The 22,942-nt window shown below is 33.0% G+C and overlaps 1 protein-coding gene and 1 long non-coding RNA gene across 5 annotated transcripts in view; one reads left to right on the plus strand and one right to left on the minus strand.

Annotated features, from left to right (window-relative positions):
• The window catches only part of IBTK (inhibitor of Bruton tyrosine kinase), a 91,163-nt gene that overhangs the window by 11,350 nt on the left and 56,871 nt on the right, over nucleotides 1-22,942 (minus strand). For 2 of the 4 annotated variants that reach the window (XM_060616030.3, XM_060616029.3), the window contains exons 21-26: nucleotides 21,533-21,645; nucleotides 17,383-17,486; nucleotides 15,875-16,038; nucleotides 14,388-14,480; nucleotides 13,723-13,866; nucleotides 1,067-1,216 (exon numbers count right to left, since the gene is read on the minus strand). In XM_060616030.3, coding sequence (XP_060472013.1) covers nucleotides 1,067-1,216; nucleotides 13,723-13,866; nucleotides 14,388-14,480; nucleotides 15,875-16,038; nucleotides 17,383-17,486; nucleotides 21,533-21,645 — 768 coding nt within the window. Of the gene's footprint in view, nucleotides 1-1,066; nucleotides 1,217-13,722; nucleotides 13,867-14,387; nucleotides 14,481-15,874; nucleotides 16,039-17,382; nucleotides 17,532-21,532; nucleotides 21,646-22,942 lie in introns of all 4 variants that reach the window. The other 2 variants (XM_060616028.3, XM_060616027.3) reach the window with 1 other exon arrangement.
• LOC132667326 (uncharacterized) lies at nucleotides 1,177-22,942 on the plus strand. Its single transcript, XR_009605089.3, has 3 exons — nucleotides 1,177-1,261; nucleotides 19,780-20,214; nucleotides 22,863-22,942. It is a non-coding gene; the product is annotated as an uncharacterized LOC132667326 (long non-coding RNA).

The following is a 22,942-nucleotide window of genomic DNA, read 5'->3' on the forward strand; positions in this document are numbered from 1 at the left end:
ATACGCTGGACCTTTCAACAATAGCCAAATTATGGAAAGAACCTAAATGTCCATCAACTGATGAATGGATAAAGAAGTTGTGGTTTACATATACAATGGAATACTACTTGGCAATGAGAAAGAATGAAATATGGCCTTTTGTAGCAACATGGATGGAACTGGAGAGTGTTATGCTAAGTGAAATAAGTCATACAGAGAAAGACAGATACCATATGTTTTCACTCTTATGTGGATCCTGAGAAACTTAACAGAAGACTATGGAGGAGGGGAAGGGGAAAAAAAAAGTTACAGAGAGGGAAGGAGGCAAACCATAAGAGACTCTTAAAAACTGAGAATAAACTGAGGGTTGATGGGGGTGGGAGGGAGGAGAAAGTGGGTGATGGGAATTGAGGAGGGCACCTGTTGGGATGAGCACTGGGTGTTGTATGGAAACCAATTTGACAATAAATTCCATATTAAAAAATTAAATAAGATGTATATACAAAAATAAATAAATAAAATAAAATACAATGGACTTTAAAAACTTGTATCAAAAATAGCTAGAGAAAAAACTGGAAACACCCAAAGTCCATCATCTGTTTTATATCTACATAATGAACTACTACTCAGCAATAAAATGGAATGAACTACTGATACACACAGCAACATGGATGAATCAAAAACTACATACTGAATGATCCTACAGGTATAAAACTAGAATATACAAGGTGGTCTATACTGACACAAGCAGGTTAGTAGCTGCCTAGAGAGCAAAATGGGGTAGGGAGGAGGAAATTACAAAGGGGCATGAGGAAACTTCTAAGAATGATGGTTATATTCACTGTTTTGAGTGTAGCTGGTGATGGTTTCACAGGTACATATGCCAAAACATCAAATTAAATACTTTAAATATATACAAGCTTACTATAAGACAATTCTACCAAAATAAAGCCTCAAAAAAAAGACATGTTAATTTTCAGTGTAAAAGAATGTGTAAAAATCCACCTGATAAATTTTTAAAGATTTCAGAATGTGAAACTACCATAGAATTTTTTAAGGTAGAAAATGTGTAAGTTTAACTTATTACCTTTCAACTTTTGGAGACTGGGAATTTTCTATTCCTTTAAAACAAACTTTTTTGACATGATCTCCTGAACTGTGACCAGTAACAGATTTTTTTTCTTCTACTAAGAAATCCCGGAATGACTTAGATGAAACTGAATGTAGAGAAGATGCCCTGCAAAAGACAAAAGATCATGTTAAGACATCCATTTTTTAAAAGGTCAGTGCTAGAAATCACAATGGGAGAATGGGGAAAATGTACACCAAAAATTTTACAATATTATGTAATTAGTTTTTAAGGCGATGCTGGGTTCTTGCTGTCAGTTGTGAACTAATCAAAATGATGTGATTTAAAAAAAAAAAAAAAACAATGGAGACCAACACTGAAGATAACCCAGATGTTGAAATTAACAATGATATTAAAAACAAGTATTATAGCTATGCCTAAGGCAACAATAAAAAAATGTGCAGAATAAATTAAAGAATAAGCCCAGAGAAAAATAAAGAAGCCCAGAGAAAAACTATGAAAAAGAATAAAACAGAAATTCAAGAACTTTTAATTCAATATTTAAAAAACAAAATTCACTGGTGAAGGTAACAGCCGATTAGAAAATAGTCAGTAAAACTGAAGATAAAGCAATACAAAATTTTGAATCTAAACAGAGGGAAGACTGAAAAAATTTCCACCATGGTGACTTAGATAATATCAAAAGGTCTACCATAAATATAACTGGGAGTCCCAGAAGGGGAGGTGAGAAATACGGCTGACAAAAATATTCAAAGAAACAATGCCCAAGCATTCCCCAAATCTGGTAGAAGATACAGATTTAAAGACTGAAGAATTTTAGCAAACCCCAAAGATCAATCTAAAGAAAACCATACTTAGGCACATGAGCAAACTGCTGAAAACCAAAGATCAAAAGAAAATCTTGAAAGCATCCACAGAAATACAACACAGTATGAAAACACTTAGATTATTAGAAACAAGGATAGCCAAAAGACAGTAGAACAACATCTTTAATAAGAGGAAAGTAAGGAAGAAAACTATCCATCCAGTTCTCTATATGAGTGAACCTGGACAAGGATCCTTTCCCAAGTCAGGCTCTGAAATGATTACAGTCCTCGTTGAACTCTGATTGCAGCAATGTGAGACTTGAGCCAGGGGCACCCATAAGCAATAACTCTGTGAAGCCATATCCAGAGGATATGAGACAATAGGACCCAAAGGAACTATGAGACAATAAACACTAGTTGTTTTAAGTCATTATTTAGGGATAATTTGTTACAAAGCAATAGATAATACAAGATACTACTGGAATTAAAAAGATGATAAAGATTATAATAACTTTGTGCAAATAAATTTGACAACTTACATAAAATGGACAAATATCTTGAAAATACAATTTATCAAAGATAACAAAAATAGAAATAAAAAAATATATAGACCTAGCTCTATTTAAAAAATTGAATAATCCCGCAGTTTTTTTATCGCAGAAATTGACAAATTGATTTTAAAATTTATATGAGAATACAAAAAAAAATTAGATTTGTCAAAGTATTCTTAAAGAAATACAAAGCTAGAAGAAGATAAAACAAGTCACAGGAATCAAGACAGAGTGGTACTGACATAAGGATTAACAGATCAATGGAAAAGAATAGAGAGCTTACATATAGAACCTCATATATACAGTCCTTTTACTTTCAATAATTAAATTACCAAAGCAATTCAGTGGTGAAAGTAATTATCTATAATAAACAAATGGTTTATAAAAGAAACCTTTACCTTTATCTCACACCATATCCCCAAATTAATTCAAGATGGATCATATATCTAATGTAAAAGCTAAGTAACCTAGAAGAAAACAGACGACTATAACTTGGTGGTAGGCAAAGTTTCTTAGGACTTATATAGGAATAAACATCAAATACAGAAATGATGAATTAGACTTAATGAAAATTAAAACTCCTCATCAGAAGGTATTAAGAAAACAGAAAACATTTGCAAAACACATATGTGACAAATGACTTGTATCCAGACCATAAAAAGAACTCCTGGAACTCAAAACTTAAAAACACAAATAATAAAAGTCAAGGGAATTTCAAAAAGCGAAAAGGATTTGAATGTACACTTCACAAAGAAAGTATGCTAATGATGAATAAAAACATAAAAAGTACTCAGTATTCACCAGGGAAACACAAAACCTCAATGACAGGCTGCTACACACCTACCAGAATGGGTCAAATTAGTTGACAATACCAATGCTGGCAAGAATATGAAATAACCAATACTCTCATACATTGTTGCTGGGAGGATAAAATGGTACCACAGTGCTGTGGGGAAAGGACTGGCAATTTTGTAATAAGTAAACATGTATCTTCTGTATAATCCAGCAATTCTCCCTGGTATTTACACAAAAGAAATTAAAATATATGTCTATTAAAAGGCCTACACAAGAATGTTCAAACAGCAGCTTTATTCACAATAGCCAAAAACTGGAAATAGTCCAGGTGTCCATCAACAGGAATAAATACAAACTGTGGTATATTCATACCTTGGAATACTACCGAGTAATAAAAGGGAATAAACTATTGGTTCACACAACCCAGATAAATCTGAAAAACATGCTGAATGAAAGAAAAAACATGCTGAATGAAAACAGAAAAAAGTATATTATGTTTTGTTCTCATATAAACTTCTAGAATGGGCAAAACTAATCTGTGGTCAAAAAAGAAAAATCACCACAGTGGTTGACATTGATATGGAGAAGGGACCAGGATGAAAAAGAACTTTTTGAAGAAAACTTTCAGCGATAATGGTAATGCCCAGCAATTTATTAAATAAAGATAATAAACAATGACCAAGTGAGGTTTTTTTCTCCTGGAACGCAAGGGTGATCTAACACTCACAGGATAAAAGAGAAAAATCCTATAGAAAAGTCCTACAATCTGAAATATGACATATATTTAGGGATAAAATTAACAAAACACAGATAGGCATGATCTATACACTGAAGACTATAAAATATTGCTAAGAGAAACTAAGGAAGATCTAAAAGATATTACATCGTTCATGATTGGGAGACTCAATATCGTAAATTGTCAATCCAATTCATCTACAAACCCAAAACAATACCTAAAAAATACTAGTAGGCATTTTTGATAAACTAATCTAAGATTTATACAAACATGGAAAAATTTAAATTACAAAAATAATTTTGTATAAAAAGAACAAAGCCAAATAAATTATACTATCTGATTTCAATATTTACAAAAGCTATCATTATCAAGTCAGTGTGATATGGGCATAAGGATATATACACGTAGATCAAATGGAACTCAACAGGAGTCCAGAATTAGACTGACACATATATGGTCAACTGATTTCCAGCAAAAGTGCCAAGTAATAAAATGAGGAGAGGACAATCTTTTCAATAAATTGTGCTGGAACAACTAGATACCTGGTGAGGAAAAAAAAGGGGGGGAGAACAAAAACCTTGGGCTCTATCTTACCCTATATATAAAAATAAATTTGAATCACAAACCCAATCATAAAAGCTAAACTTATAAAACATCTAGATCAAAACAAAAACAAAATTTTTGTAACCTTAGTCAAAGACACAAAAAGCCCTAACATCAAGTAACAACAAAAAACTGATGCAATGCATTTTATCAAAATGCAGAACTTCTGCTCCTCAAAAGATAATGTTAAGAAAATGAAAAGCTAAACTACAGAGTAGAAGACAATATTCACAAAACATCTATATCTAACAAAGGTCTTACTTCCAGAATATAAAACTCTAACAGTACTATATTAAGAAAATAAATAGCCCAATTTATAAGGCAAAAATCTGAAAATGCATCCCAAAGATATGAAAATGGCCAATAAGCCCCTGAGAAATGTAAAATAAACCACACCTACCAGAATAGCCAGAATTAAAAAGATTAAGTGTACCAAGTGTTGGATAGGGTATGGACAACAGGAATTCTCACATACTACTGGCAGAAATGTAAAATATGACCATTCTGGAACACCTGGTGATTTTCTAATAAAGTCTAACATTCACTTAATATATGACCCAGCAATTTCAACCCTAAGTAAATAAAAATACAGGTCTATTAAGACTTGGATATAACTTTTTTTTCATAAAACAAACTGGAAACCCAGTATTTCTCAACAAGAAAGGAAGAAATTACAGATACATGCAACAACATGGATGAATCTCCAAAACTTTAAGTTGAACGAAGGAAACAGAATATACTGGACTTCTACCATTTATATAAAGTTTGAGAGCAGGCGAAAACTAAGTTATAGTTACAGAAATTTCATCAGTGGTGGCATGGGAGGAGGGTAGAGACTAAGAAAAGGTATTTGGATGATGGACATATTTTTAAAATTTTCATTGGGGTGGTGAATATGTAAATGTAAATACATTTGCCAAAACTTCTATATACAAAGTTAGTTCATTTACTGTATTTAAATTATACCTTGATAACGTTATTAAAAAAAGAACAGAATAGAAAAGGAAATCTGCACTCCTTCCCAAAAGACTAAAATAAAGTTAAGAAATTCCAAGTTTTGGTAAAGAGGTGGAAAAAGAACAACTCATAGACCACTGATGAGAATGTTTTGTGATATTCACTAAAAATGAATACATGCATATCCTATGACCCAGTTATTCCTAGTTATATACCCAATAGAAATGCAACTGCATGTATACCAAAGACATGAACTAGAATATCTATAGCAGAACCGATCCTAATAGTAAAAAAAGGATACTCAAATGCTAACAAAAATTGAATGAATATTTACACAATGGATATTAGTACTCATCAAAATATGAATGAGTTTCATAAATATAACATTGAACAAAGGAACACAATTCTATTTATATATATTAAAAGAAAATCTATGGAAAGAAAAGTCAGAGGAGAGTGGATGATAAAAAAGATAGTGGGGTCGGTGGCTGGGGAGGGGGCATGGCAGGGTGGCAGGAGGGGACTAGATACTGGTAATGTTACTTCTTGATTTGAATTCTGAGTGCGCAAGATGTGTTCAGTTTGTGAAAATTCAACCTATACACTTGTGATAACTGCACTTTTAAGTGTATATAATGTTTTAATAAAAAGTTACTTAAAATGTAAACCTAATTTTACATGGATAAAATAGAAATAAAAATTAAGTTGACCCTAAATACACAAAATTAATCACACTCACTATGGGTATAATACTTTGATAATTAAAAGTAGAATGTATTTTAGAATAATATTCACCAAAAACAGGCAAAAATTTAATCATCTATACAGACGAACTGAGCTTTCAAAGATCTCATACTCAGATTTTTATATCAGAATCTCTTAATAATCAATGCTTTATTTTACTATCAGTACAAAAGCAATTTGCAGGATAACAGTCAGGATTAGGCACACAGGCTCTGTTGCTAGACTTCCTGGGTTCAAATTTTGGCTCTGACCTTCATAAGTGGAACTTTGTGCTTCAGTTTCCTCATCAATTATATGAGGATACAAATACCATCTCCATCATGATAATGTTTGAGAATCAAATGTTAATTTATGGAAAAATACTTAAAATAGTACCTGTTACAGAGAAATGCTATGTAAGTCTTACTATCCATAATTTTCATAGCATTTAACAAAACTGTGATTTAAGAGAAAAAGAAGACAATGAGAACAAAGAAGTTCTGACATGAAGAAATATAATCAGTTATAATAGGCATAGGCTTAGTATTTTTCTAAAGTCTGAGAAAAATTAAAAAGATAACCCTTACTTATTATTTTGTACACTAGATCTACACCATATTCTTGGCATCATTTTCAGAATCCTTAACATTAGATAGTCAAAATTCTCAGCAATAATAATGTAAACAATTTCTAGGCCTAAGTTATTTTTTTTTCTATTTTCTTTACTCAGAAAACAAAGTGGCCATGTCAATAAGTGAATACAAATGCTAGCTGGATAATTCTCCAAAAAGTTAAACTCATATTTGGAAGAAACCTTAAAATCCATACCTAGATTAAGTTCATAAACTATGTGAGGTAGTCCATAAAAAAGTGAGGACTTCTAAAATCCTGTATCTTGTCTGAATAACTCATTTGTACCTGAATCTGACCTAATTACCAAATTATATTTGTAAAACACTTTAACGTGCATCCTGTCATTTAATTCTTACAATAACAATCCTGAAAGATAAGCATTTTTATCATCTCCTATGTTTAAAAGAAGAGTATAACCAAAGTGCAGGGATCACGAGAGATAAGGCAGAACCAGTTCTTAATGATGGAACCCATCCCTGCCATCTAGTCTACTGTTGCCTTCTGTAAGAAATCAAGACAATACTTCCTATAAAGTGCCAAAGATAACACAGATACTGATGATCCACACTTTGTTTTGCTATTGTATGAGATAAGCATCAATTCATAACAAAACTAAAAATTTTCACCAAATTTCTATTTGCTCAATAAAGATTAGATCAATACAAAATGTCTCACATAAGATTTTTCAACGTTTTTTTTTTTTTTTTTTATTTATTTTTGGGACAGAGAGAGACAGAGCATGAACGGGGAAGGGGCAGAGAGAGAGGGAGACACAGAATCGGAAACAGGCTCCAGGCTCCGAGCCATCAGCCCAGAGCCCGACGCGGGGCTCGAACTCACGGACCGCGAGATCGTGACCTGGCTGAAGTAGGACGCTTAACCGACTGCGCCACCCAGGCGCCCCCTCACATAAGATTTTTCTAAGAAAAAAGTTCACCAAAATTTAATACATATTATAACCATATTACAAATTAAGTTATAATTTATTAAAATATTAATGGCTAAAATTTACATATTTGATTAGACATTGTTGAATATACTAAATGGTTCATGCTTTGACTCAGTTTCAGCTTCATAATACTCCTGTGAAATAGGTACTATTTTTAACTCTATAGACAAGGAAAGTAAGACCAAGAAAGATTAAAAAACTGATCTAAGTTTACATTATTCCCAAGTAACAGATACATGATTTAAACTCAAGCAAGACTCACTCCAGAACCTAAGCTTAATCACTATACTGCTGTGCCATATTTAAAAGTTCTTTACTCTAAGTAAAACCTTAAATCACATCAGAGAAATTTTCCTTAGAGATTTGTACTAGAAACATGATCTACTAAGGTATTCATGCTAAAAATATTTCTTCAAAAGGAACTTACCTATAACTTGACGAAAAATTTTCCCAAAACATGTACATACACAAAACATAATAAAAAGTTAAACATATATACAAAAGAAATCACTCCCCATTTCTTTAACAACTCTTTCCTCCTCCCCAAAGCACACATACCTAACAGTTTCCATTGACAAGGTAACTATGGTGTAAAGTACAGTGTAACATTAGCAATTTGCGAACACTGCTGGCAAAAGTTCTTGCTGGAGAATCTACTGAATGTCCCCTGTAAGTAATTCATGTTTCTAAATACAGAAATTTCATAATGATCTGAAAAGCACAAGTTGTCAGATTTATCCTAGCAGTAATTTAGGGACTCCTAGATATAAATGATATATATACTTCTTAAAAACTCTGAATTTTTTTTTTTTTTTAAAGCTACTGATAATATCTCCTTTGGAACAAATGTAAGTAACAGCGCTTCCAAAATATCTTAAACTCACATGTTCATTAATCATGCTTAGTGGTTACCTATAAAAATGACTTACCCAGATTTCTTTAAATGAGTTCTACTATTCTTTCCACTGATGATGCCATAATTTGGAACAGTGTCTGATTTCCCATGATTTTGCTTTCCTAACCCAGGCTCTGGCTACTTGCCATCTTAGCAGCCACAGTAACTTTATGAAGAAGCATTTGTAGACACTTACAGCCACACTAAAACTTAATCAAGATTTTGTTTCTCAGCTACAGCAGCGCTGAAATTTTTGCCTTAATAAATAAAATTTTCAGCTCTAAAGAGTTAAACATTGAAATTAGTTTATAATTTGTGGGTTACCTGCATATGTAATTTGGAAGAATTTATATTTATACATCAAGCCAGGCCACAAAGCTTGCGCATTCTTCCACTCAAGATGGTGAGAAATGTATTATTTCTCCAAGTAAAACAGTTGATAATGAAAACTGGCCAACTCTCATATACACTTGGTGTTTGCACACTAGATTTAAATTCAGCCAATCAGAACTTATTCTAATGCAAGAAAACAGTTGTCTTTAATACATAATATTGCCACACCTAACTGTAGACAGCAGGAGCACAACTATGTACTATGAGTTATATAAACTAGGTGAACGAATCTGCCAACAAACTAGTGAAAATCCTTCCCATAATCAGAAGCAGACTCACAGGGCTAATTTGGGATGTGCTAAGAAGTTGCACCTTAACCTCAAGATAAAAACATAGCATAAAAAATCTTGTAAGGAAAAAAAAAAATCTCGTTAGAGGATTCTTCAGGATGAGGAAGATACACTTTTAAGAAATATCTTTAAAAACTTAAATCACTACAATACTGAATATACGTTATAAATACAATCTGTAAATCAGATTAAAATGCTAATTTAAGCTTTTCTTTTTATTTTATTTTATTTTTTTTAATTTTTTTCAACGTTTTTTATTTATTTTTGGGACAGAGAGAGACAGAGCATGAACGAGCATGAACGGGGGAGGGGCAGAGAGAGAGGGAGACACAGAATCGGAAACAGGCTCCAGGCTCCGAGCCATCAGCCCAGAGCCTGACGCGGGGCTCGAACTCACGGACCGCGAGATCGTGACCTGGCTGAAGTCGGACGCTTAACCGACTGCGCCACCCAGGCGCCCCTAATTTAAGCTTTTCTAATTTATTCATAGCACAGTAAAATTTAAATCTGACCAAGTTTCATTAGATGAACACTTACATGGGATACTCTCGGGAAAACAAATCTATTTCATTTTTAGTTTCTTCAAACATATACTACATATATTTGCACCCTATGTGTAAAAAGTATTCAACGATCAAACAATGATTATTTCCATTTATACTAAATATGGATCAAAATCCGTGAATACCAAACAACCATTTTATAAATAGGTTCTTAAAATCTCTAACAAATATTTTATTAGTTCCATTAACTTATAAAATTTCCATAACAAAGCATATGTATATATTTTATATGCTTATTTGATTTTTAGATACATATTGACAAATTAATACCTATATTTTACTAAGTTCCATCAGCTCACTGTACAATGAGTACAAATAAAAGTACATATATTCAGAAGAATTTAGCAGAAAGAAACTTTAAAAGATCCTTCAGATACCAAAAATATAGTCTCAAGAAGCCAAAAATGCACAAAAAGTGCATAAATAATTTTATAATTCACTTTGATAATAATTCAGAATAAAATTATAATTAAACTTACTTGGTATCCTAAGATACATAAAATGATTAGTTTGTACTTTTTAATTTTATTAAAGTATGGTTGACATACATTATATTAGTTTCAGGTGATTCAACATTTATATACACTGAAATGATCACCCACCATAATCTAGCTACCATCTGGCAGGAACATTGTTACACATTATTAACTATATTTCCTATTCTGCATTGTATCTATGTGTCTTATTTATTTTATGACTGGAAGTGTGTTACTTTGACTTTTTAATCCCCTTCCCCTTCTCCCATCTGGCAACCACCAGATTGTTCTTTGTATGAATGAGTCTGTTTCTGTTTTGTTCATTTGTTTTTTAGATTTTATATATAAGGAAAATCATAGAGTATTTGTCTTTCTCCTCCTTATCTCACCTAGCATAATATCTTCTAGGTCCATCCATTTTGTTGCAAATGCCAAGATTTCATTGTTTTTTATGGCTCATATACCACTGTGTGTGTATACACACACACACATACATAACACATCTTTATCCATTTATCCATCAATGGTACTTACTTGTATCATATCATGGTTATTATAAATATTGCTGCAAAGAACACAGGATTCTATATTTATCTTTTCCAATGAGTGTTTTCATCTTCTTCAGATAAGTACCCAGAAGGAGAACTGCAGGATCATACGGAAGCTCTATTTCTAATTTTGTGGGAAACCTTCATGCGGTTTTCCATAGTTGCTGTACCATTTTGCATTCCACCAATAGTGCATGAGAGTTCCATTTTCAACACATCCTCACCAACACTTACTATTGTCTTTTTGACAATCATCATTCTGACAGAAGTGTGGTATCTCATTGTGGTTTTGATTTGCATTTTTCAGATGATTAGTGATGTTGAACATCTTTTCACATGTCTATTAGTTACCTCTTTGTATGTCTTCTTTGGAAAAATGCCTATTCAGGTCCTCAGCCCATTTTTTACTTGAGTTGTTTTTGTTTTTTTTTTTTTGGATATTGAGTTGTAGGAATTCTTTATGTATTTTTGATATTAATCCCTGATCAGTCATATCATTTGTAATTATCTTCTCCAAATTAGTAGGCTGCCTTTTCATTTTGTTGTTCACACTGATGTCTAAGAGCTTACCACCTCCATTTCCTTCTAGTAGTTTTATGGTTTCTGTCCTTAAGTCTTTAATGCATTCTGAGTTTATTTTTGGATATGGTATAAGGAAATGGCCCAGTTTTCCCAACACCATTTGTTGAAGAGATGTGTTCTTTTCCCATTATATGTTCTTGCTTCCTTTGTCAAAGATTAATTGACCATATAAGCATGAGTTTATTTATAGACTCTGTATTCCGCACCATTGATCTATGTGTCTGTTTTTGTGCCAGTACCATACCTGTTTTGATTATTACAGCTTTGTTCTTTCTCAAGATTACTTGGGCTCTTCAGGTTATTTTGTGATTTCATACAAATTTTAGGATTATTTCTTCTAGTCCATGAAAAATGCCCTTGTTATTTTGATAGGGACAGCACTGAATCTATAGATTGCTCTTGGTAGTATGGATCATTTTCTGGGTTATTTAAAATGATGTGTGTGTTATCTGTTGTATTATGGGACAAAGTGAGCTTACGGTCCTCCTAATCTGCCATCTTCCCTGGGATCCTCCCCTACTTTTTGTTTTTAAATAATAAAAGTGAATAATGGCATAGCTAAAACTATATTACTAAGCCCAAAGCTTCCTCATGTGCTTAGTTAATTCTCTCAAGTTATAGCATATTTAGTATCTTGAGAGCTGATCCAAGAACTTTCTTTTTATCTTTTCTATACTTTTCTTAATATTTATTTTTTGAGAGAGAAAGAGAGAGAACAAGTTGGGTAGGGACAGAGAGAGGGAGACACAGAATCCAAAGCAGTCTCCAGGATCTGAGCTGTCAGCAAAGGCCTGACATGGGGCTCCAACTGACAAGCCATGAGATCATGACCTGAGCTGAAGTTGGACGCTTAAGTGAATGAGCCACCCAGCTGCCCCTCCATACTTTTCTTTAGGGAAAACACAACTCAATGTTCTAACAGCTATCCCACAAACCCTACAGAGGGTGACCAAATCAGTCTACCATAGTCTCATATATAGAAGGTGTGCACAAATACTGATGAATTTAAACATTCTACTAAACCCGTTCTCTCAAGTTTTACTCTCTTTTATTCTTTACCTGGGTTTTCCCACATCTTCCTTTACTTTCTTTTCTGTGATCATGCTTTAGATCTGTAGTAAGTGGTTCTGACAGGCTACAAAGAAAAGGGAGGATGGAAGGGGTGCAGGAAGTACAATACCCTATTTTATACACCTCAAAACTGCTATCTGACCTCTTTGGAGATTATTCCTATTAATCTCCAAATTACAGGTAAACTGTAATGGAGAAAATCTCTATAATAGCAAGTAAATACTCCTGCTTACAGAAGTGACAGTGAGGGGTGCCTGGGTGGCTCAGTTGGTTAAGCGTCTCACTCTTTTTTTTTTTTAACGTTTATTTATTTTTGAGACAGAGAGAGGCAGAGCATGAACGGGGGAGGGTCAGAGAGAGAGAGAGGGAGACACAGAATCTGAAACAGGCTCCAGGCTCTGAGCTGTCAGCACAGAGCCTGACGCAGGGCTTGAACTCACGAACCGCGAGATCGAGATCATGACCTGAGCCGAAGTCGGACGCTTAACCGACTGAGCCACCCAGGCGCCCCAAGCATCTGACTCTTGATTTCGGCTCAGGTCACAATCTCTGTGAGATCGAGCCCCACATCAGGCTCTGCACTGACAGCGTGGAGCCTCCTCAGGATTCTTTCTCTCTTCTCTCTCAAAATAAATAAACACTTAAAAATAAACAAGTGATAACGAAAACCAAGATTATTAACACTGCAAAGATATTCATGATGCATACAGAAGGACAAAGAAATTAAGGTGGTAAAAATTGTTTATCCAATTTTTCTATGCTATATATTGTTTCTTACAACAAATGAAAAAAATGTAAGGCTCCTTCCTTAAATTACTTTAGTAATACATGCTAATTAGAATACAAAGAAGAAACTGTATCTATACAAAACATTTTGAAATCTATAATAGAAAGAATGACGAACAAATGAACACACCATGGTGCATATGTCAAAACAAAAAAATTATTTCCCAAGGTCTAATTTTTAACTTAAAGAGAGGAGTGAAATACTTGAAAAGTTAGGAGGGAAACCCAGAAGCCAAGAACTACCTTAAAAGGTAACACACAGATCTCTGCCTATTTTAATAAAACTTAAAGCATACCATGCATTCACTGGTTTCGGAGTTTTTGAAGGAGCAGTTAAAGCTGTTTCCATGCTACTTGTTCCTGAATTATTTTCTTTGGTAGTCATTGCAATCATTTTTCGTTGCTTCTGAGAAAGTTTAACTCCATGAGAAATTATTTTGCTAGAAATTAAATGAATTAGCATTAATTTCTGCTTAATGGAGGTTACAGGTAATTATACTGCTTTCTGTTTATTTGATGTGATTTTACTATTACTGGATCAAAATGGCCATAAGATTCAAGAGTGACAATATCAGTTTATACTATCGACGATCAAACAGTTACTAAATGAGCCTTCCTACTAATACATTTACATCACACTTGCACCAGAAATAGTCCACAATGATACTTTAGAGGCAAATTTCTGACAACACCATATTCTACATGAGTTGGACTACCAACCAACTCAATCTTTGGCATGTATTTAAGAAATGTTATGAAGGCTATAAGCCTAAATAAAAAAGAGTTTATAACTTAGTTTGACATCAAAAGCAGAAAAACAAAAACAAAAAAAAGTCCAGTATGTCTTTCTAATTGAGTTTAACATCAAATGCAGAAAAAGAGTATAGTAGGTCTTTCTAATTCTTTAGGACGGAACTATAAAACAACATGGTCTTTCCTTTTTTATGAGTTTTTAACCAACCCCAAATTTGTCTTTGGTGTAGCTCCACATTTTTGTCTATTTTCTTCAATTTGCATGATGGTTCGGAGATCCATGACAGGAGGGCTGACAGGACTAAAATACATATAAAATTTACTTTACAATACAGTTATTTATCCATAAAGTCCAATACCCAAACTTCACTGAAACTATAAATTATATGTAAGATTGATAATGAAAGGATAATTTAGGTTTATTTTGTCAGCTGTGGCCAACTTCAAAAAGGATACTTTGAATGAAAGCTACTTTTATATATATATATATAAATAACTAAAATGCATCCAAAGCCATAACATAAAACTAAAACTCTTAAAAAAACAAAACCAAAAAAAAAAAAAAAAAAGCCAAGCAATAGAATAATTCTTATCTAACTTAGGCATAAGAAACTGAAGTTATGTTTAAATTCTTAACCTTTAAGATGAACAGAACTTGAAAATTATATTGTTTTTAACAAAATTCTTCCTACTGTCTACTGATACCAACCACAAAAATTTTAAAGTAAAATTTGGGGATGCTCAATAATATTAGAAACCCACCAGAGGAAGTTGTACTATAATGAGAAAAAACAAATTCTACCATCCTTAGAAACAGCCGATCTATTTTGCTGACTTTACATCAAGCCAATTATCTTAAAACACATTCAATAAAATAGTCTAGTGATTAGAAGATGCTTCTTGGGGTTCCCACAAATATGTTTACTTAAAAGGCAAAAAAAATTGAGACTGATTTCTAAACTACTTTTAGACTATGAAACAACATAAACTGGCACATAATCTGGTCTTCCAACTTTGCAAAATACAGCATATTTCAAAATAATTATGTAAATATAATTGGTAAGTCAATTAACAGTTTTAGCCTATTATAAACCATAGCAGGTGTATAAATATGAAGCGCAAGCTCAATAATTACTCTGAAAGAGTGCATTCTAATTATATCGACTCCTTCAATTAAAAAAACTGACTTTTCTAAATAAAAGAAAACTATGGATGCAATATAGGCAAGTTAAAAGCAGTGTAACATTGTTCTGAAAATTAACTGTGAATAACAATGTATTTTGTGAGATCTTAAATACCCCTTAACTTACTAAAAAGAAAAAAGAAAAAAAAAGAAAAAAAAAGATACAATAAACCTACAAATGACAAAATGGTCTTCCTGAATGGGAGTCTTAATATACACTATCAAAAAAATAGCTTATTATTAAGTCACTATATATCTAGATATAGATATCTGTGGGTTATATAGTATTTACTGGCATTCACAAATGACAGTACAAAGGGAACTAAATTCTGTCTGGGGAAAAAAAGTGCCTATTTTAGCTAGCTAGTAATCTGTATGCATCTAGGTAATTTTCTGTGTATTAGAAATTTACATTAATACTTTTTAAATGTGCTTCATTAAAAATTTCAATTTGACTAAAAATAAATAGTATTTCTCCAACTAACAGGTACAGAACAAAATGAAAATCCTACCTGAAAGAGCCAGCAACCCAACTGGAAGAGCTTGTAGTATCAATTTTGTTACTGGGAATGGTCTGTGGAGCAGATATGTTAAGTATTGGTGATTTTTCCCATGGTTTTAAATCTTCCCTAGAATATGCAGGAGGTGTACCATTAAGATATGGTTTAATTTTCCCCTGGAGGTTAAAAAAAAAAAAAAACAAAACAAAAAAAACATTAAAAAATAAATAATAGTAGACACCTATTGGTACTTAATAAATATTGGTTAAATTATATTAAAGCATAAAATCTTATAACAATAATCATCTAGCATTCTTCTACTTTAGCATCTTAACCAATTCTCAAAACTTCTAAGTCACTATAACCCAGTTACCATGAGCTTTGAGAATAATTTTTAGGAAAATAAGTTTGCACATTAAATTCCCATTAATATGAGCATTAAATAAAAATGTTAATAAAAGTTGCTGAAATAAGATATGAAGCAGTAACTTTAAAATTAATGTCCATGACTTTATACCAAACTTTCATTTTGTTTCATATTAATGTCATATAATTCATTCTGAATAAAATTAGAGGTAAATAATACTGACAGCTGAAAAGGAACCTTAAAACAATTGCCATTATAATAGGTCAAGGAAGTTATTAAAATGGTTATTTCCATTGCTAGGACAGATTCTTATTGCCAAACATTCACAGCATGCCTTTAATTTTCCTTTTAAACCTCAACTGTCCTCTACACCAACCTTGGTGTTAATACGAATTGCCCCGAAACCTCTATCTAGCTACATTAAAAAAAAAAAAAAAAAATTCTTGAGGCCTAGAAGACTAAGAAGAACAGATAAATTTTCCACTGTCTCATGAATTTCTCGAAGTTCTAATAGTTTTGTGGAGGACTAGGGATTAGAGAAAAATGACCTATATCTAATAAGTTATTTTCCTTTCCTGTACATTAACAAGTATGGAATAAAATGTTAAGAGATGTCTAAAAAATGGACTCTCCGGCGTGCAAATGGACTAGAAATTCTGCATTTTATGTCAATTGTGCTGGACCAGGAGAACTCCATTCCAGACTGTATTGCTCCCATTAACATGATAGAGGGAAGAGACTATGCAGAATTTGAAGTTAGGCTTCCTTTCAAAATCATTTTCCTCTGACAGTTCTTTGGTGTTAACTGACATTTCACAAAGTAAATTTCAAGTAATTTAGCTATATTTTTCCAGATGTCTATACAGTGTTGCTATCTTTTGCATCAACATTATATTTTAATTTACAGAAAGAGGATTAGAAATGTAATGTCGTAGAGGGCTGAAACTGCCATTAAAATCTTTAAAACTAGAAACATAATGCAAATTTGAGAAAACTAATACTACATATATTACTAATCATATGTATTTTTTTATAAACCAGCCAGGAGAGTATTTTAAAGTTAGAGCAAAAAATAATAAAAACTAAAAATAAATTATATAAAGATCTAAAATCTGAAGTTAAGAAAACAGTGCATTAATAAATAAAAACAAACCTCAATTTTATCTGACTGAAATCCTGCTGTGAAATCTGGGGAATGTAAATCTCTAGGACTACCCACTCCTGCATAGCTTCCTTCAGAATCTGATGTCAGCAGTTCTGGAAGAGATTCCACAGAATTGGTCTTACCAGATTTTAATAATCCTAAAAGGTAAAAATTTTAAAACATTTAAAATACAGTAAACATGTGTATATTACATTCAGTGAATTAAATAGAGCTAAAAGCTTCCATTTATCCAGATTTAATAACATTTAAATTATATTCACTGTATCAAATCTTGACAATTCAAGCTAACTGAAGAAAAAAGTTAAAGTAAAAAACTAAAACAGGGGACTTTAATAAAACAGCAGTTTTATCCATTTCAATTATACAGCAATTATGCAATAAACATTAAGGAAGACACTTCTTTGGGATGTGCTTTGAGAAGTGATTCAGAACTTCTTTCTCCCCATTAAAAAAAAAAAAAAAAAAAAGACAAAATTAATAAACTTCAGACCGTCCCCTTTCTCATCTGTCTCTCTGTACCAAGTTCTCTGCATGCATGCAGACGGGGATTGGCCTCATTCTGTGTGGGAGGAACACTGTAGCCTTTCTACCTCTCATCTAGTCAAAGACTGGATGACTTTGGCCCCGTAGCAGAGGTTATGCTGAAGCCAACAGTGGCCTGATTGACGGTTTTTACTTCTGGAAAGGGGGGTGGAATCTGTGGATTGACAGCTACTTTAATTAGCCTATTGCCTAAAGCAAAGGGCTGTTATGAAATGTACATACCATTTCTTCTCCCAGGCAAGCTAAACACCTGTTTCCCTGCCATATTTGGTATCCAGATTCATTAGTAGATCAAAGTCATTTCAAATATAAACAGAGAAAACAAACTTTTGCTTAAGTTCATGTGTTTACTTTCACATATTTCAAATTTAGTAGAATCTAAATGAGGTAGCAAAAAAACACATGACATGAGGTATAACTAAAAATTTGACTTAAAAATAAATAAAACACATTTTGCAACAATGTGGATGAACCAGAGTGTATTATGCTAAGTGAAATAAGTCAGAGAAAGACAAATATATGACTGCACTCATTTGTGGAATTTAAGAAATAAAACAGATGAATACAGGGGAAGGAAAGCAAAAAAGATAAAAAACAGAGAGGTAGACAAACCGTAAGAGTCTCTTAAATACAGAGTACAAATGGAGGGTTGCTGGTGGGGTGCTGGGTGGGGGGATGGGCTAAATGGTAGGCATTAAGGAGAACACTTGTTGGGATGAGCATTGGGTGTTATATGTAAGTGATGAATCACCAAATTCTATTCCTGAAATCATTATTACACTGTATGTTAACTTGGACTTAAATTTTTAAAAAGGAAAATAAATAAAACATACTATCTCTTATATATTTAAATAAGTGGATTTTCCTTAAAGTAAATCACTCTGACAAGATATATGCCTCTTTTGTTCCTGTCACTGCTCAAATAGTTTGGAAATAACATTCAGCACTCCCCCCATCTTTTAAATATTTTTAAGAGCAGCAAATTTTTAAGAGAGTATATTTAATGCCAGAATGCTACCAAAAGTCAATTAGAAATAAATCTAATGAATAAAAGGATGTTTAAACTGGCCAACAATTATTTTTAGTATAAACATTTTCACAGATGGTCTTCTAACATAAAGGATCACACAACGAAGTTTACTTCCAGAACAGGCTTTTTGGCCCCAATTAAATTTGACCTTTCAATCATTATCTGCTTTGGCCACAGAAAGAGTAGTAAAGCAGGAAGAATAAGAACTGGAATCAAAAAAAATAAATTCTATTTCTGTCTGTCACTACCTCAAATCACTGAAGTTTTCTGCACTTTTGTTTCCTCAGGTTTAAAGGAAGGGACAAAAATTTAGTTCATTACTAATGTCTCTTCCATCTCTGAAATATAAAGATTCTAACAAGTGTGCTAATAATACCATTATTTAAAACAAACCAAGTATCTGCTTTTTCCCTAAGTCTTTTAGGCAACTGAAAAATAACTAGTTTCATAACTTCCTGTCCGTCCATTTATTCATCTTTCCATCAATCCACCTACACGTCCTTCTACGCACTAGAGGTAATTCGTGTAACAGAGAGAACACAGAATCACAGAATTTTACATATTAAAAGGTCCTAAGTAGGAATCAGGAGATGTAGTAAACGGTTGAAAGACCGAGCTTCAGTGCTTCATCAATCAATCCAGGTATATTGTCTTTTTTATATCTTTCTGTGTTATCTAAAACAACTATTCTTGACATTGTTTATTCCTTTGAACATTATCAAACACATCAAGTACCTCATTTATAGATCATGTTAAATATAAAGACATTCTTTCTTTACCCTGAATGACAGCTTTTCTTTTTTTTTCCACAGGGACAAAATGTGTACTTGTATTTTTCAAAGTTACCTCATCAGGCTGACTAAGAAAATACTGCTGACAGAAGTTATACCTGTTTATGTCTTCCTACAGACACACATACTATTTCTTAGAGCCATACTGTAGTCTCATTGTGGTCACACTTCTGTATTTTCATCTAAAGAAAGTATTACAATTTCGATAGTTTAGATCTAGATCTAATCAGAGGAATCTAGAATGTGAGATAGTCTATACCACTGGCCTGAACTTTTGAAAACAAAACAAAAAGGTGTGAGAGGTGCTGCTCTAGTTAAGAGACTAAAGAGACATTAATAAGCAAAGGCAGTATCTATCTTCACAGGATACCAGGTGTTTTTTAAGGTTAAAACACAAAAGGCTATAAAAACATTCCTGGACAACTGGAGAAATCTGAATAGAGACTGTAATACTAGGTAATATTCATGAATTGATGTTAATGGTCTTCGATGTGCTAATGATATTATGGTTGTGTAGAAGAATATCCTTATTCTTAGGAAATTTGTATTAATTTATATTAAAATGCCATGCCTACAACTTCCAAGTGGATCTGTAAAAAATGATAGACTGTCTGGAGAATGAAGGAAGTGAGCATGCAACAGAAAGTCTATAAAAAATAGCAAATGTGGTAACAGGTTAACAATAAATTTGGAGGAAGGGTATCCAGATTTTCATTCTTTCATCTCTTCAGTAAAAGATTTTCAAACTAAACTGCGAAAACCATTTTAGAAAAACTACATAACCTTTACTTTCAAACAGCTCACATAATGCATAGATATAAAATATGTTGTATTCTATTACTGGATTATAACCTTCTAATGCACATGAATGGCAACTAACTTGGAGTACTGATGTAAATGAAATGAATCCATGTGATAATAGTGTCTCTGTCCTGTTTTGCCCATCACTAACAGTCTATGCCACTGGACAGAGTGGTCTCTCTAAAAAAAATTTTATCCACTCACATTATATGCCTTAAAAATCCATCAATCGATTACTCATAGCCCTCAGAATCACATTTAAATTCCTTAGTTTAGCATAAAATCCCTCCAAAATCTGACCATTGCCAATTACCACTTATCTACACATGCCCTATATGGCTGAAGCATGCTGACCAAAGCACAAGAAATATGCAGTTCTTTCCAGTGCCTCTAGCCTTGGGAGTATATTGCCCCCTTTGCTTCATATGTCTATCAGCGTGCCTCCTTTTCTTGGCCAATTTCTCTTCATTCTTCAAGATCCAACTCATGAATCATTTTCCTCAAGAGGTCGTTCTTGATCTCCTCAGATTAATATGGGCTTTTTTTTTTTTTTAATACATTTATTTATTTTTGATAGAGAGACAGAGCACAAGTAGGGGAGGGGCAGACAGAGAAGGAGACACAGAATCCGAAGCAGGCTCCAGGCTCCAAGCTGTCAGCACAGAGCCTGATGCAGGGCTTGAACTCACAAACAACAAGATCATGACCTGAGCTGAAGTCAGACGCTTAACCAACTTAGCCACCCAGGTGCCCCTAATACGGGCTTTTCTTTTGTGCTCTCAAAGCAAACTTCAATCAGAATATTTATTACAATATACGATCATTTTCCATAGCCTCCCTAAGACAAAGGCTATTTTCTTTCAGTAGGCCTGGCAAATGGCATACAATAGTATTTGATACATGTTAAATTAATTAGATAATAGAGACATGAAAGATTAGATCAGGAAATATATCCTAAGACACTTTCACTAACCTGTAGATGGTGGACTCTGAATAACGTCTGAAAGGTTATAACCTCCAGAACTATCCGAACGCTTACGTGTCTTCTTTTTTGCTCTTGTTTTTGCCTTCTTGAACATACTTTCCCTACGAAAAAAGCAAATACAAAATTCATTTTTTAGAAATAAGTTAGAGATTAACAGCAAAAGAACTGTGCATTTTGAGCAAGAGAATATACATATATATGTGTGAGTGTGTGTGTGTATAGCATTTTAGTCAAACAGAGAACACAAAAAATAGGCATGCTCTAGTTGCATTTATCTATGTTGCTCAGAGTAAATTACTCAGTTTTACTGAACCTCAGTGTGTACTCTTACTAGATGTAACTCTACTATTTCTGTGAAAGTTAGAAATAGGGAAATACTTTTAAAAGTAAATAATCAAATATCATAAACTTCAAGTAACCCAAATGCTAACAAACACTAGAAAAGAGGTTAAAAACAAATCTGGAACCTAACAGCAGTTTCTCAGTGGGCTACACAGTTAGTTACTATTATATATATAGTAAATGACTTGAATGCCCAAAGATTTTAACAAGGCATTTACCAAGTACAAGGTAAGTAATTCTATAACCAGTTGATAACTGAGCCTAACACACAGTTTGGAAATACTAAACAGGGCTTGTCATATGTTTGGCCACACTACAGGGAGATTATGTAGAACCTGGGATATTTTGTTAGAGGATTCCCAAACGTCAGTCACTATAGGTCATATCTCTTGAACCAGTCAGTAGGTTCTCTATAGAGAAAAATCCATAATGGCTGATGTAGTCTTGGTTCAATCTCTCCAGAGGGCAAATCTTTCAGCCAAGATGGAGGAGGAACAATCACTTGGTTGAACTGAGTTCAGAAAAAGGTCAATTTTCTTTGAAAGAAGCTAAAAAAATGATCTTTTTCAAATCTAACCACTCACCCTGGTCTTCATAAACCTGCTACCTCTAATTCTTAAAACTTTCTGGAATTCTGTTTTAGTTTTTTTTCCTAAGTCATTACTGCTCAGCAACCACTTTCCAACTTCCAAAACTATTAACACCTCCTAACTGCTGTTTCTCCTTTCCTGTTCTTTCTGCTCTAGTGCAATATGCCTTTTTTATTTATTGTAATTTTAGCAGGGTTTGGGAAGGTAGCTAAGATAAATGCATTTATTCAACCTAACATGTTAACTTAAAGGTTGTATTCCTTTTATATTTATAGTTAATTTTGTTACATCTGCAAATAATTATGCATTTACTTTCTTATAGCAAGACTAAGAATAAACATAAATACATACTTCCTATTTCAGGATTCTCCAATTTTCTCTTTCAGTATAAACGTGTTAATAGTGTCAAAGATCAGGGAGAGGAGTGGAAGAAGAGGAGGGAAGAAGAAAAGAAAGAGAAACAGAG

This window comes from Panthera onca, chromosome B2 (genome assembly GCF_046562875.1).
Source record: "Panthera onca isolate mPanOnc1 chromosome B2, mPanOnc1 haplotype 2, whole genome shotgun sequence".
Classification (NCBI taxonomy): domain Eukaryota; kingdom Metazoa; phylum Chordata; class Mammalia; order Carnivora; family Felidae; genus Panthera; species Panthera onca.